The sequence below is a fragment of the Schistocerca cancellata genome, chromosome 1, assembly GCF_023864275.1.
Source record: "Schistocerca cancellata isolate TAMUIC-IGC-003103 chromosome 1, iqSchCanc2.1, whole genome shotgun sequence".
Taxonomy (NCBI): Eukaryota; Metazoa; Arthropoda; class Insecta; order Orthoptera; family Acrididae; genus Schistocerca; species Schistocerca cancellata.
In genome coordinates, this window is record NC_064626.1 from 971,908,107 (window position 1) to 971,923,424 (window position 15,318).

General features: G+C 40.3%; 1 protein-coding gene across 3 annotated transcripts in view; it reads right to left on the bottom strand.

Annotated features, from left to right (window-relative positions):
• The window catches only part of LOC126088407 (discoidin domain-containing receptor 2-like), an 883,025-nt gene that overhangs the window by 88,355 nt on the left and 779,352 nt on the right, over positions 1 to 15,318 (bottom strand). For all 3 annotated transcript variants that reach the window (XM_049906568.1, XM_049906558.1, XM_049906550.1), the window contains exon 12: positions 5,732 to 5,929. In XM_049906568.1, the coding sequence (XP_049762525.1) occupies positions 5,732 to 5,929 (198 nt within the window). The remainder of the gene's footprint in view (positions 1 to 5,731; positions 5,930 to 15,318) is intronic.

The following is a 15,318-nucleotide window of genomic DNA, read 5'->3' on the forward strand; positions in this document are numbered from 1 at the left end:
CAGCGAGGGCATAATCCTTACCCATTGCATTCCAAAGGGCACTACGGTAACAGGTGCACCCTACGAAAATGTTTTGAAGAACAAATTCCTTCCTGCACTGCAACAAAAACGTCCAGGAAGGGCTGCGCGTGTGCTGTTTCACCAAGAAAATGCACCCGCACATCAAGATAACGTTACGCAACAGTTTCTTCGTGATAACAACTTTGAAGTGATTCCTCATGCTCCCTACTCACCTGACCTGGCTCCTAGTGACTTTTGGCTTTTTCCAACAATGAAAGACACTCTCCGTGGCCGCACATTCACCAGCCGTGCTGCTATTGCCTCAGCGATTTTTCAGTGGTCAAAACAGACTCCTAAAGAAGCCTTCGCCGCTGCCATGGAATCATGGCATCAGTGTTGTGAAAAATGTGTACGTCTGCAGGGCGATTACGTCGAGAAGTAATGCCAGTTTCATCGATTTCGGGTGAGTAGTTAATTAGAAAAAAAATCTGAGGCCTTAGAACTTGAATACACCTCGTATATGTTAGAGAAAGGACACCTCATGAGTTAAGGTTTCATATGCTCAATAACGGCACTGGGGTTCAAACATAAGTGTCTCTGATGTCCAAGCTGGTCTCATGTATACTCTGTCAGGGATTGATTTGGTGATCTTGCTGGCCACAGGAATGCCTCAAAATCATGCAGATAGTTTACAGAGACATGAACAATGTGTGGCCCAGCATTGTCCTGTTGACAAGTGACTCATGAGAGCTAACACATGAGGATGCAGGGTGTTCAAGACATACCATTGTGCCATAAGAGTTCCCTCAACCACTACTACTAGCTATGACCTCAAGTCACATCCAATGCCTCCCCACATCATGACACCAGGAGAAACACCACTGTGCCTCTTCAAGTCATTACAAGAATGGGAGCTTGCTCAGGTCGTCACCATACTTGATGATGGTCATCTGGGGGCAGTAAAGGGCCACACAACACAACAGTCCTGGCACTCCAAATGCAAATGTATTTTTCGTGGTGCTAACAGCAACCTACAAATGGGACAGTAATTCTCTTAGTGTGACTGCTGCAAGGCTTGCTGCTAGTCTTCAACCAGTGGTGAAAGGACATTGCAGGGACACCAGTACTTGTTCTCAGATGGCAGGCATAGAGGTGATGGGGTCACAATGTACTTGGTGCTCAATACGGGAATCTTCCCTTGTGGTGGTCAGATGCAGTAGAGCAGAATCTTAACAACAAGTACACCTGCCCTTATGTTCCCATGCAGTCCACCATCTGAATGACTGACAAATCTGGATAGTGCACAATTCAACCAGTCATCCAAATGGAGACCCACAATGAGGCCCTTTCAAACCCTGTCAGGTGCTGATAACGCTGACATGAGCTGCACCATCTCAATGTCGTTCAAAGTTATCACTCAATATCTGATGCTGCTCATGTCCCTTATGTATGCTACCATGCATAGTAACAACAGTAAACACTAACAACACAAATGCATCCTGGTGTCCACTCTACCTGCCACAGAGAATTGCTACTCTCTCCATCTGCATAAACGCCAATGGTATATATGTGTACAAAGTTACATTGAAATCCAATCATGCCCTCTAGTTACATTGAAATCCAATCATGCCCCCCCCCCCCCCCCCCCCCCCCGTCAATGCATTTGCCTTCTTGTCTCTTGATCTAGGTGAAACTTTCTGTATATCACGTGTGTGTACAGGAGAGTAGAGCATGATGGGATAGAAGAAATTCTGTAGCCTTATTGCAGCAAATAGCACAGAAAAAAGGGTTCTGCTGTTAAGCAACATCTGTAAAGGGATGTAAGCATCCATTGCAGAAGAGATTAGTTCCTGGGTATTAGAACACAATTTTTCAGAAACCTGTGTGTTGGTTTTATTCAGGTAACTAAGTTTACTGAGGTAAAATATTTCCATAATGGTGCTAGAACAGCTGGTGACTTTTGAGAAGCCAGAACTAGGGCAGCTACCAATGTATTAGGTATGACAAACATGAAAGTAATGAATGAACAAATATGCTGTTTTAGGACTCATGGTACCATAATGAATCATGATATGAAAAAATACCAACTTGAGGGACACAGAAATCTGTAAGCTGATGTATTCTGCTGTTGTCTGTTGTCTAAAAGGATAATATTTTGGGAAAATCAAGGGAAAACATTTTTAAGGCTCTCTCTCTCTCTCTCTCTCTCTCTCTCTCTAAAACCATCTATCTCTATCTCTCTACACTGTATGCAACTGTTAAGTGCTTGACAGGGGGTAACTCCCACTGTATCACATATTAGGGTCTCTTCTAATTCCCTTTGTGTATGTAGTGTGGAATGAATTACTGTAATTTGTCTAATATAGTCTTTGTGGTTCCTAAGGCTGCATTAGGTAGGGGGCTGTTCTATATTTCTAGATTCCTCCTTAATATTGATTGTTGAAACCAGGCTCTCATGGGACATTTAGCATATTTGTTCAAATGTCTGTAAGCTCAGTTTCACAAACTGTTACATCCAGGTATTTATAAGTACTATGTTTTGTTTATTATTATTATTATTACTATTATTATTATTATTATTATTATTATTTTGTGAAGTGTACAATCTCATATTTCAGAACATTAAAGCAAGTACTTATGTTTGCATGCTTTGAATTATGATCAAGATCTAACTGGATATTTGTGCATTGTTTTCAAGTAGTTCTTCATTGTAGATAATAACATCACTTGCAAAATGTCTGAAATTATTATTGATATTGTTTGTCAGACAAGTAATATACAATAAGAACAATAATGGTCCCAACACACATCCTTGGGGAACACCTGAGGTTAGTTCTAGGACGTGTGTTTTTTAAGTAAGTACCATTTTGAAATTAAAAATAGACTTGCTAAGATATCTCAATAATTTTATTTTTACATGAAAGCCTGTACCTTACTCTACTTTTCTACATAATTTCTGTCAATATTGAGGCACTTGTCATAATGTTGTACCAGTTTTTGAATACCCCCTCATACAAGTCTGCCACCTGACTTGTTAACCACTCACCACTGTTTTGACTTTGTCATCGTCTTGAAGATGCTGACCGCTCAAGTGTTTCTTCAAGTGCAGGAACAGATGGTAGTCACTGGGCACAAGATTGGGGCTGTACAGGGGATGATCTAGAGTTTCCCATTGAAAAGATGTGATGAGATCTTTGGTCTGATTCACCACATGCAGACGAGCATTGTCTTGCAGCAAAACAATGCTCTTGCTCAACTTCGATGGACTGTTGCTTTGATTCTGGTGTGACGTAGGCCAGCCATGTTTCATCGTCCATAACAATTTGGCTTAAGAAACCATCACCGTCGTTGTGGTACCGCTCAAGGAAAGTCAATGTACTGTCTAAACATTTGGTTTTGTGTACATCCGTCAACATTTTTGGTACCCAACGTGCACACAATATTTTGTAATTCAAGTGCTCAGTCACAATACCATACAAAACACTATGAGAAAAATTAGGAAAGTCATCCTGCAGGGAGGATCGTAAAGCATCTGTTTTTTCTCACCTTATTGTCTACTTCCTGCACCAAGCTTGCTTTCATTAACGACCGAAGGATGCCCACTCCATTGTTCATCACGCACATTTGTGCGGCCATCTTTAAGTGCTCTCACCCACTTTCTTACCATTCCTTCACTCATAATGTTTTCTCTGTAAACTGCACCGATCTCACGATGAATATCGATCGCTTTTAGGCCTTGAGCACTAAGAAATCTTATAACAGCCTGCACTTCACAGTTGGCGGGACTCACGATTATCGGAGGCATCTTAAACACTCAGTACACAACGTAAACAAGGAAGAATCAGACTGTAATGGCAACAGTGTGTAGATTAAGGTACAGGCTTTCAAGTAAAAATAAAATTATTGAGATATCTTAGCGCATCTTTTTTTAATTTCAAAATGGTACTTACTTAAAAAACACACCTCATACATCTGTCAATAATTCTCCACCCAAGAAAGAGTGCTGTGTTTTTCCCACCGAGAAACCCTCAAACCAGTGACAAATTTCATTTGATTCATCATACAACCACACTGTAATTAATAATCACTGGTAATCTACCAAGGCAAACAGTCTTTGGAATTCAAGAAATGCTGCATCCACCTCATTACTTTGACCCACAGCTTTCAGGATGTAATGAGAGAGGAGTGTGATTTGTATTTTACGTGATGTATAATTATGAAATCCATGATGCTTGACATGGAGGAGGTCATTCTGTTTGAGATACCTTTTTACATTTGAGCTCAGAGTATATTCTGTGATTGTAGAACAAATAGATGTAAATGATTTGGACAGTATTTTTGTGAGTCACTTCTATACCCTTCTTCCTGCAATCTGTGTGGCAAGCTATATGTAGATCAATCAGGTAGAGCTACAACTACTACACTGACGTAACTTAGAAGGAATTGGAGACTGAAAAAGAAAGATGTCACCTTTGCTGAGCTTGCTCTGAATGAGTCTCATTTTATGATATTAAATGTTACATTGTCTGTAGAGTAAATAAAGGCAGAAAATTAATGTTACTGGAAACTCTGGCTATCAATAAATACCATTCACAGAATCTTGACTTAACTATTTAATTAACAGATTCAGTTCTACTGTTCACCCTGGCTGAAGTAGTAGCAGCCAGTTGCAATTTTTCTCACTGTAGGACATACACTCAGTGTAAATAGCACAACTATTCTCCATTTCTAATGTTCCATTAAATCCTTTCTCCCCTCTGCCCCTTTTTTGTGTCTGTTCATCACATTCTCCAGTAATTTTGTCCATGCAACATAGATGATGCCCATACACAGTGGTGTACTGTTTTTGCCATTATTTTCAAATACTTTTAATCTTTGAGTGCAATGTAATATACGGTTTATTTGTTCATACCTTCTTTGTGTATATATGCTTATTGAGATGCTTATAACAATTTATCAGATTGTTTATAATGGAGAGACTTTAACCAATATCTGTGTAACTAGTGTAGTTCAATTGTTTATGCCAGTCAGTCACTGGGTTTAGGCATTTATACTCATATTTTTACAGTCTAAAACATTTAGTACATCACTACAGAATATTTCTTGTTTTTGTACCCATGTCATATTGAAGCACTGCAATTTGTGTTTATCAGATACACACATAGTCATAAAAATGATCACATATCTTTGGAAATAACAATCTTTGCATAGTTAGAAGCTCTCACTGATATTGTGTGGACTGCCTGTTCAGTCTTAAGTTGCCTGATGATGGCCTAGAAAGCTGGAAGCTCTTTCAGAACAAAAATACATTAAATATTGTTGTGGGACATTAGTATTGTGTGTTTCAGTCTTTAATGTGCCTATATTTTCCAAGTACCAACAGAACATTCCATAAATGGTACTTTATCAACTAGCAACTTGGGGAAATTGGATGGTAATAATATGTAATATCTGTACAGTACTTAAAATGAAGGAATGGTATTTAACTGTGTTCAAGGATGGTTCCTTTGCATAAGAAATGACATTTTGTATATGTAAAATAATGATTTAATATGTATGGGGATAGGAAAGACATATTTGAGACTATGCAGTATTTTGTTAGTTACTTCATGTCATGGTATGAAAAGAGATTGTAAATTAAATTTAAACCCTATTTAAGTAACCAATCTAAAGTAAAAGGCAGCCACTTTTCTGTAATTTAGACTATTACCAAAAAAAGAAGATAATATACCTCTCCATATTGCCCGACACCTAGTCTTTCAATTACACGTAGCTGATCAAGTGGAAATGCTGGTAACCCTTGTTGCTCTTCCTCATCTTCAGCTTCTGTAGCAGTGGTACCATCATCACATACACTTAAAGAATCTCCACTATAATGCGATGTGATTGGTGGTGGAGGCAATGGTGGCGGAGAAGTTGGAGGAGGGGGCTGAAAAACAAAAACTGATGGTTTACAATGATCTATTAATGAGTTCTGCATCAGCAACTAGAACACTCCTTTTCAAACAACACATGACTCCAGTTTAGAAAATTTAAACAGTTATGATGATGAATTGTATCAACACAGTCATAATAAAAGATTACCACTTTATTACATTTTAAATATTGCACGGAGATGGCTGTTGTAGAATTGTAACAGAGCAAGATGGGAGTATCCTACTTGTTCTCATACCATTCCTGACATCAATATTATTGTTTTCTTTATTTGATTCTGTTTTGTTACTAGTATCTAAACTAGTTCATCATCATTAATTCCATTAATGGGCCTTTAAGGCCTACAGCAGAATAAAAAAAGGACACAAACCACTGTATAAAAAGAACACAACAAACTGCACATCATAAAAATTTGTAAAGCTACACACTACAAAAAGAAAAAAAACACTAGTTAGTCACAATCTCAGTATAGGAGACATTTATCGCAGATGGCAGTCCATCGCTGATGGTCCCCAATCTCTTTTCATTAAAATAGCTCGTTAGTTTGTTAATTATTCAAATTAGCAAGTTCACTTTCTTGATATTTTACTTGTAAACTTTCGGAATCCTCTTTTTGTTAATATTACTCTCCCACAAAATAGTACTGCTGCTTTGATAATTTCCTAATTACACAGCTATTAGTTAAATTTAAGTCACTTTTTATTGTGTCTTTGTCTCTCTTAATTTTCCTGCTTTATGTCATTATTTAACATGTAATAACTGTGTATTTTCCCATTTTGTGATTCCTGTCTTATGAGCATCTATAAATAGGCATGGTGGACAAAGCCTCAGTCAGTCAGAGCTTGACAGTGAATCATGAATAATCTATGTGTCATTAAATCAGAGTTTACGAATCATAATGTGAACTTACTATATTATTCAGTAATTGAAATGGTGACTACTATGTTAATTTGCACTTAAACATCATGTGTTTCTTAGTAAAATGTAATGTCATATGGCTTGCTTGGTTGGGAGACCCTGAGGAGCAGGTTCAGTCATCTAATTGCAAAACTTTTTCCAATCCTTTGAGCACACTGGAAACTTTCCTTCAGGAATTGTGAGACTTGTGTGTTAAGTTTGTCTGCTAAATGACATAAATAAGTAAAGGGTGTGTATGTAATGTAGAGTTATGCTTGCATTGTATGATAATGAGAAAAGGAGGGGGGTGAAACTTCTCCTGGCACACTGCCTACTCCTCTCGAATATCACCAAGGGGCCCATCAAGCTTAATGTCCTAATCTGCTGGACGTGTCACATGTCCTCACATTCCTTGAGGCACTGTGAAAAGGATTGGAATTTAATCCAGGACATTGGCACAAAGTCTAGTGATTGGGACTTTATGCCACCACCCCTCCTCCTTGTCACTGGGAAGACAAAGAGAAAGCTGCCAGCCACCACCCTTACTCCTTGTCACTGGGAAGACAAGGAGAAAGCTGCCAACAGCATGTGGCATACCTTTCCATCCAGGTACTGGTGATGTCCGACATTTCTGAACCTCGGTGATCTGATGGGGACTTCAACAAGGCAAGGCTGTTTGCATGTTTCTCAGTTATTCCACATTAGAGTGTTTGAAATGCAAAGCTACTTAGCATATCAGCATTTTGAGAATTAATACATTAATCTACCACCAGTAAACTTTGTGAATGTTGTTAATGTCTTTAGCTTACCAATCTGGCCAAATATTGAGATTCCTGCATCTTATACAAAGCTGATCATCAGAAAGGGAACATTATGCGTCAATAAATATGCAGAGATGGAATACTATTTGCAGCAGTGTTGTGTACATTCTTTAACAAATGTTAATTAGGCCCCTTTGTAGTAGGAGGTTGATTCAAGATAACAGGTTATGAGTCTAAAGGGCGTGAAGTTCCAGGTCAGGTGAGTTATTAGACAAACAGCAATATTGTCAAGACGAGTGAGATCTTCAGTGAAATGTTTTGTTTAGGAGTCAAATGTTAAGGTATTAAGCACAATGAACTATAGTTTTTGCTGTCTATGGAGTATAGTTATGTCTCATATAGCATCAGCAACTCCAAAATAACGCAAGTCAGCTACATCAGTGTAATGATGCAGCGGAGGACAGCACTACATCAACTGGTGAGGTTTCAGTTACAGACTGTGTAAATCAGGACAAGAAATCTATGTCAGAGGGCTCTGAGATTAGGTTTTTCAGTACAGCCACTACAATAACAATTTGTAAATATGCACAATATTATGAAAAGAAAGTTGCTGCTCACCATGTAGCAGAGATGCTGTGTTGCAGATAGGCACAACAAAAAGACTGTCACAAATATAGCTTTCGGCCAGTAAAGCCTTCATCAAAATTAGATGACAAACACACACATACACAGTCACTCATGCAGATGCAACTCTCACACACAAGGGTGCAGTCTCAGGTTATATTTGTGGCAGTCTTTTTGTTGTGCCTATCTGCGACTCAGTATCTCCGCTATATGGTGAATAGCAACTTTCCTTTTCACATTCCATCCTGGATTGTCCATTGTTTATAAATAAGCACAATGTGTGAGCAGAGTGATTTGTTGATCTGTATATTATAATCCACAATTAAACTCTGACATCTTCTGAAAGTGAAGGAACCTATTTACCATGAGAAACTTGTTCTTTCTGGTACAGATCATCCCATTCAAGGGACAGTCATCTTTGAGAACAGAAATGTCATATTGCAACTCCACTGAACCACTGTCATTCAGTCTGGAAATTCTCTTTTCATTCTTTAACACATCACGTTCTGTCAATCCCATCATGTAGGAGAGCCTTTAGGTATGTGAAACAAGTCAAGTTATATATTAAGATGCTGAAGCAAGCATTGCTAGCGACTTCTATAATGTGTACTGGTAGCAAACCATGACTAGTACTTATCTACTCAAAATTGGTAGTCATGGTAATTACTTGCAGATAACTGAAAGTATATAAGTTTGGAGAGACGTCAACTCTAGCTAAGTTGAACCTTGATAAATTTGAATATTCATCTAGTCCCTACAAAAATCACTGATAAATTAAAGAAATACACACAACAAAATTGAAGTGATTGTTATGACAGACCACCCACAAATACACTGTAATTTGATATCAGCAGCTAACACTCAGTAATTAAAATTATTTCATTGATTGTTCCCATATGTGTTTTGTAATTCAACTCTTCCCTACACTGCTTTGTTTACTCAACAATGTGCAATATATTGCAGTACATAAATCAAGTTTGAAAAATTACTTTAAGGAAATACAAATATTTGACTCTTTTAGAGAAGAAGCAGGTTACTGAGGCTGTGAAATGTGTGGTGAAAGGAAAAGGGAGTAACAAAAACTTTTGAGATTCCATCATCCATGCTGTCCAGAATCATGAAGAACAAAGAGTAGTTTGCTGAAAACATACCATATGAAGGGGTGAGATGGCAATGAGCTCCCATGTCTTCCTGATCACACACTGACTTTTAAAGAATAAAAATGTCATTGTGGAAAACTGAGGAAAGAAAGAATAATGCTGTTGCATACAGTTAACATCGGCAGGTCTCAGAAATGAAACTCTTGCTTAATACCACTAGTTGCTAAACCTAAATTTTTCAATGGTATGAGACGAGTTCCTGAGTCTTACAGCTCCAACTTCAAGTATACGATATCATTTCCTGTATTGTACTGCTACAATAAAAAAGACATGGATGACAGCAGAATTATATAAAGAGTGACATAAGAGGTAACAAAGAAAGGGAAAAAAAAACAGAAGCAAAAATTCTTGTTTTTCCTGGACAATTGGGAATTAACAAGGAGCCACCACCTCCAGATAAAATTAAACTTCATTTTTTCCCTTGTGAAATTGTAATTTAAAAATTACAGTTGTTTGATGAAAGAATGATTCAGAAATTTAAAACTTTTTATGCAAAGAAGTTATGAAGACAGTGTCAGGTAGCATCAAAGATGGTCAGATGCCCAACATAATAGTTTTGGTAGTGTTGCTCTCTCTCTCTCTCTCTCTCTCTCTCTCTCTCTCTCTCTCTCTGTGTGTGTGTGTGTGTGTGTGTGTGGAGTTTATGGGCACTTAATTTTGAGGTTATCAGCACCCTTACACTCATTAAAACAAACAAATGTGGAGAAAATCTCTAATATTGTTGCACACAGTGAGAAGCAAATCTGTAAAGTGATACTCATACACTCGCCCCCACCTAATGTGAATTGACCACAAGATGCTAAGTGAATGGAGAAAGAAAGAAAGATTAAAATACTAGTAAAATGACAAAAAAAGACACATGGAAATTTCACCGACTGGCCATTTACAAAAGACATGAATGAGCCAGTCACATTGTTAACACATTAAAATCATTTCCCTAAAATGTAGGAAAAATGTTGTACAATTCTTAAAATTTAAACTCAACCACATTCATTTGAACATTACTAAAATAGAGGACAGATGCATCAGTAAATGCGCTGCAGCCCACTGGTTGGAAACCTAAAACACAGTCCAATAACGTGTGGCGCATAGTGATCTGTATGCCGCAAGCACTACATATTGGAGGATCCTTTCACCAGAGCAAGAAGTATGCATCACAGGCCTGTGGCCTATGCAAAGATGAGGACCTCGCCCCATTTACATGGCTGGAAGGAAGTACACTACGGTCGTGCTCTGGGCTTTATTAGATGAAGCTTATCATCTGTCCTTTGAAGCACCCATCCTTGCACTGATGCAAGACTCTGGATTTCAACAGTGTGGCTATAGCATGCAGGAGGATGATACACTGAAATAAATTGGTTTCAAATGTTATAGAGAGTGAAGGGCACTGAGAGAATCAGAACAGACAAGAAATTTAACACTAGAAGAACATCTCATCTGCTTCAGTGCCTACAAGATCGCATATAATTCTGTGTTGAAGACAGTAAAGTCTTGTCAGATCTTGAGCCCAACATCTGGGGGAACAACAGAGTAACCAACAGAGTCCCCCTTTTTAGACACATCTGTAAAAACAGCTACATAGTTGTGAGGCTCATATGAAATGTTAAATAATACCACATTAAAAACGGAAGCAGGAGTGCAATCTCTCCTGAACTACCAAATCTAAAATTGCACTGGGCCGACCACAATGACAATTTGGGGTTGGACATGCTCCTCACTGAGTGGCTCCAGCACATGCTGTATGCAGATCCAAAATGGCATTGCTGCTCATGGACCACTGGAGAAAAGGTATTCCAAAGGCAGATGAGCAAGACTATGGTGTGTGGATGAAGTCAGAAATACAAGGAACTTACATGGCCGATGTACCATGAGATGCTCTAAAACAGCTCTGTTTCCCATGAATGATTGGAGAAAAGGCATTTCAGAGTCAGATGAGCAACACTATGGTGTGTGGCTGAAGTCAGAGCTGTGAGGAACTGACATGCCTGATGCACCACGAGGAGCTGTCACCGGATGGTGAGTAGAGGTTCCCCAGCTTCAGTGCAGTGACTGGGTATGGGGCTGGTCTTGTAAGCACCTGAGGCCAGCCTAATATCCTCAAGGTGGAAAGCTTCAATAATCTTCAGGTAGAAGGCCTCATTGACCCTTACACTGAGCACCCACAGTCTAGCAGTGAATGCACAAAAGCTGTACAAAAATGGAGCAGATGCACCCTCTCTGCTCACCAAGACTTGTGAATAAGGCACTTTATGATATTCTGTGGTTTGCAGGCTCTGGCTTTCGGGTCACTCAGTTGTGGTAGCCATGATAATTTGGAGTCAGAAATGAGGCCCAGAAACGTCACTGAATCTTTAAAATGTAGAATGGTGTCCCACAGATGCAAGTCAGGTAAATTAAAAATATGAAGAAAACAAACAGAAAACACACACATGCACACTTATTTGCAGAAAACTGAAAATTAATCTTTGCAGCCCACTCCTCTCCTCTAACTTCCATACTGTAAGTTGCAGCTGATGTGTCACTTTTGCAATGCTGCAGAAAGAACAGAAAACAGCCAGCAAAATCACCCACAATTAATGAGCACTGTACAGGAATCCATGCTAACAGTTAAAACACCTCCCTGAGTAACACCATTCTCCATTTCAAAATGATCTGACAGCACATCACCAACTCAAAACCTAAAAGAGGGATTAGACAGGAAGGACCATATGAAAATGAAGAGCTGGCCACAAAAGCCCTATTGATAGAGTTGCACGAATCACTGATAGGGTCCAGGAACACCTGCTATGACCTTTTCTTTCTCTTGAGCCTTGGCTCTCGTGACTCAGAAGGGAGTGAGGTTGTCTGCTTTTGGGCAGCATTTAAGCGTCTAAGAGCTGCATACCTGTCCCATGCCCCTGAACAGCATTCATCTGTCCACCAAAGTACAGCTTGCCTTCTAAGATGATCTGGAAACTTTTGGATGGATGAGTCATTGGCATGATGGAGCACTTGCGGGAAGTGGTCCACCCATTCCTGGACTCTGCCGCAGTGTTCTAAACCAGCCAGCTGGCTGAACAGTATCCAGTAAGGCCTGTTGATAATTTTGGTGGCTTCTGTTCAAGCCACCCTCCATCCAGTAGGTGAATGCAGAGTGGGAAGTGGTCACTGGATTGAAACTTGTCAATGACTTCCCACTGAGAAGAGTCTGTGAGGGTTGGAGAGCAGAAAGAGAGGTCAGTGGCTGAGACTGACCCTGTCACTGCACACAAATGACTGGGAGTACCTGTGTTGAGAATGCACATCTTGTAAGGTGTCATGAGGCTCTCCATAACCCAACCCCAAGGACAAGTAGATAATGAACTTCACATTATATGATGGGCATTGAGTCACTCAGTTGGAGAATTGGTTGGAGGAGTTGTTCTATATGAGCAGTTAGAGCCTCTGAGTCAATTGCAACATGTGTAGATAAATACAGCAAAGAGACTGTGATCCTGATGGACATGAACTGCGACTGCAAATGTTTGCAGGTTAGTAACTACGGGAGAACACTAGAGTGGTGCACATTATTGACAAACTAAGTGCCCCCTCCCTTGGCCCTTTCCCCAGTCAGGTCATCCTTGCGACAGAGTGTATGGCCACTTAGGAGAGGGGCAGCAGATGGTTCAAAGTGCATTACATGCAAACACAATCAGGGGGGGGGGGGGGGGTCTATGCTAGCAGTTTCAGCTCCTCCACATGTGTCGTGAAACCCATTTATGTTCCACTGTATGTTGGGAGCCATCTATCATGGGGAAAGCACTTTCATCCTGACTTTCTGCCATGCAATGGATGGAGGCTCAGTCTTGGGGCAAGATAATTGCCACAGTCCGACATCAGAGGCCATTGTCTCTAAAGAAGATTTGAGAGGCATCAGAATGGATGACATCAACATCATGAGTCTGTTTACTCCCCAATTCTATCTGTGGTGTAGACATTTGGCCTTTGATTTTTTTGCCCTGGGTAGGATTCGGATCCATAACAATGGCTGTGGTTGTGACAACTCTGGGTGGAGCACCAGACCAAACCAATGGAGAGGCTGGGAGTTCCACAATGTCAGTAACTGCAGATTTTTCTGAAGTTCTGGGGGAAGGACAGGCTTTGAATTGACTGCAGCAGCACAAGTGCATGAAAAAATGCAGATACTAGTGCTGACACTAGCAACCTCTGTTTGTGTAGCAGCATCAGCTTTTAGCACTGGCTGTTTAACAGCCAAAGCAAAGGAGGTAGGGAACATTGGGGGCAGTGTGGCTTTATACATCCTTCTGGTCTCATTATATGGCATGTGCTTCATAGTAAGAACTTATATCTTCCATTCTTCTAGATACATGCTGCAATCCCGACTCCAGACAGGATGAGCTCCAGAGCAATTCACACACTTCAGTGGAGGTGAATAATGGGCACCTTTGTGTGCCATGTAGAGGAAGTTCTGTGGTATTAAATTTCAGGATGAAGGCATCAGAATACACAAGTTCCCCATCCACCCTCTTCATTATATTTTGCACATTGACTATACCTTCTGGAGGCCACTCATCTTTCAGTTCCTCCTTGGGTATGTCCACCAGAACCCTGCATGTTACAACACCTCTGGTGTAATTCAAAGTGGTATACAGCTCAGTTTCAATGGCATATTCTCCAAGGCATTGAACTTTTTGTAGGTTCTTAACTTGTTAGGAGCTAGATGTTTCCACCAACAGTATCCCATTACACAATTGCTTAACTGATTTTAAAATGCCAGCAGTGCCTTCTAACCTTTTTCAAATGCAGAAAGGCAAAACTTTTGTGAAGCTGGCCCATTTCCTTTTTACAATTAAAAACACAATCCGATTGCCAGCATGTGTTCTGATACTAGACCCAAAACTTTTAGCCTTTACTGCTCAGTGAGGAGGACTGGCTACCCAATCCCTCTTATTTGATTGGATATTAGCACCTTTTTAGTGGCCCACTCTTTCCACTGGGAGGAGAAGGGGATAATTTCAAAGGTTCCATATCAGTCCCACACATCCCCACATGTCTAGGTAAGTCTTATAGAACTGAGGTGCAGCAAGATCCCCAGAAGTTGCCTGCTAATGACTGTTCCATGTCAACAGCTATGCATCTTATCTTATGAGCCTGGAGCGCATCTTGAGATTGAGGATTTTTCATAGAGTTTTTTTTTTTTTTTTATGATCCGGGCAGTCAAGCCAAGATCCTCATTCCCTGTGACACACAATGTTCCACTGCTGCACTGTTCAGTTGTTGCTGAAGCATGCCCAGAGCTTACATTGACAGGGACTGGCAGTGTCCACTGGGGGATGAACTGCACAATAACTCTGGGTTCTTCAGTGTGGGGCGGCAGTGGGGTGAGTGGACTGCTGGTAGCCTGTTGTTGGGTTGTGACCCATTGAGGACTGAGGCGGGGACAAAGCCTCTCCGTCGTTTCTAGGTCCCCGTTTCAATACACAACACACACAATCCTAAGTATATTAGCAATCTTGTCTGCAAGTCACCACATTGAGAGATTTCTATGTGCCAAGCAGACAGTCAAGGGCGATTCTAAAAGTCGGTCAAGGGGGAGGGGGTAATGGAATATCGCTTAACAAAAGGAGAGTTGAGGTCCTCCACTGACAAACTGGTAAAATTTGGTCTTGCTTAACGTGGTTTTTGGTAACCGTTTTCGAGTTCAGCGTAAAAAATGTGTATTGATAAATAATATGTTGTGACTCGCCGATCATTCATTACGTGCGTCCTCTACGGGCGGCGCTGTCTGCCAGCCATGCAGCAGCTGCGCCACCTAAGCGGCCAGCCGAGCAGCGGCCGCTAGACTGGGGCTCAGTGCTCATTCAAACGCTAACGTGAACACATGTCATACTTGTCAATGTACTCGGTGACTTACATGTGCTGTTGTGTCGTTCAGAAATGTATGTGTTAAACTTGAAGTTCTA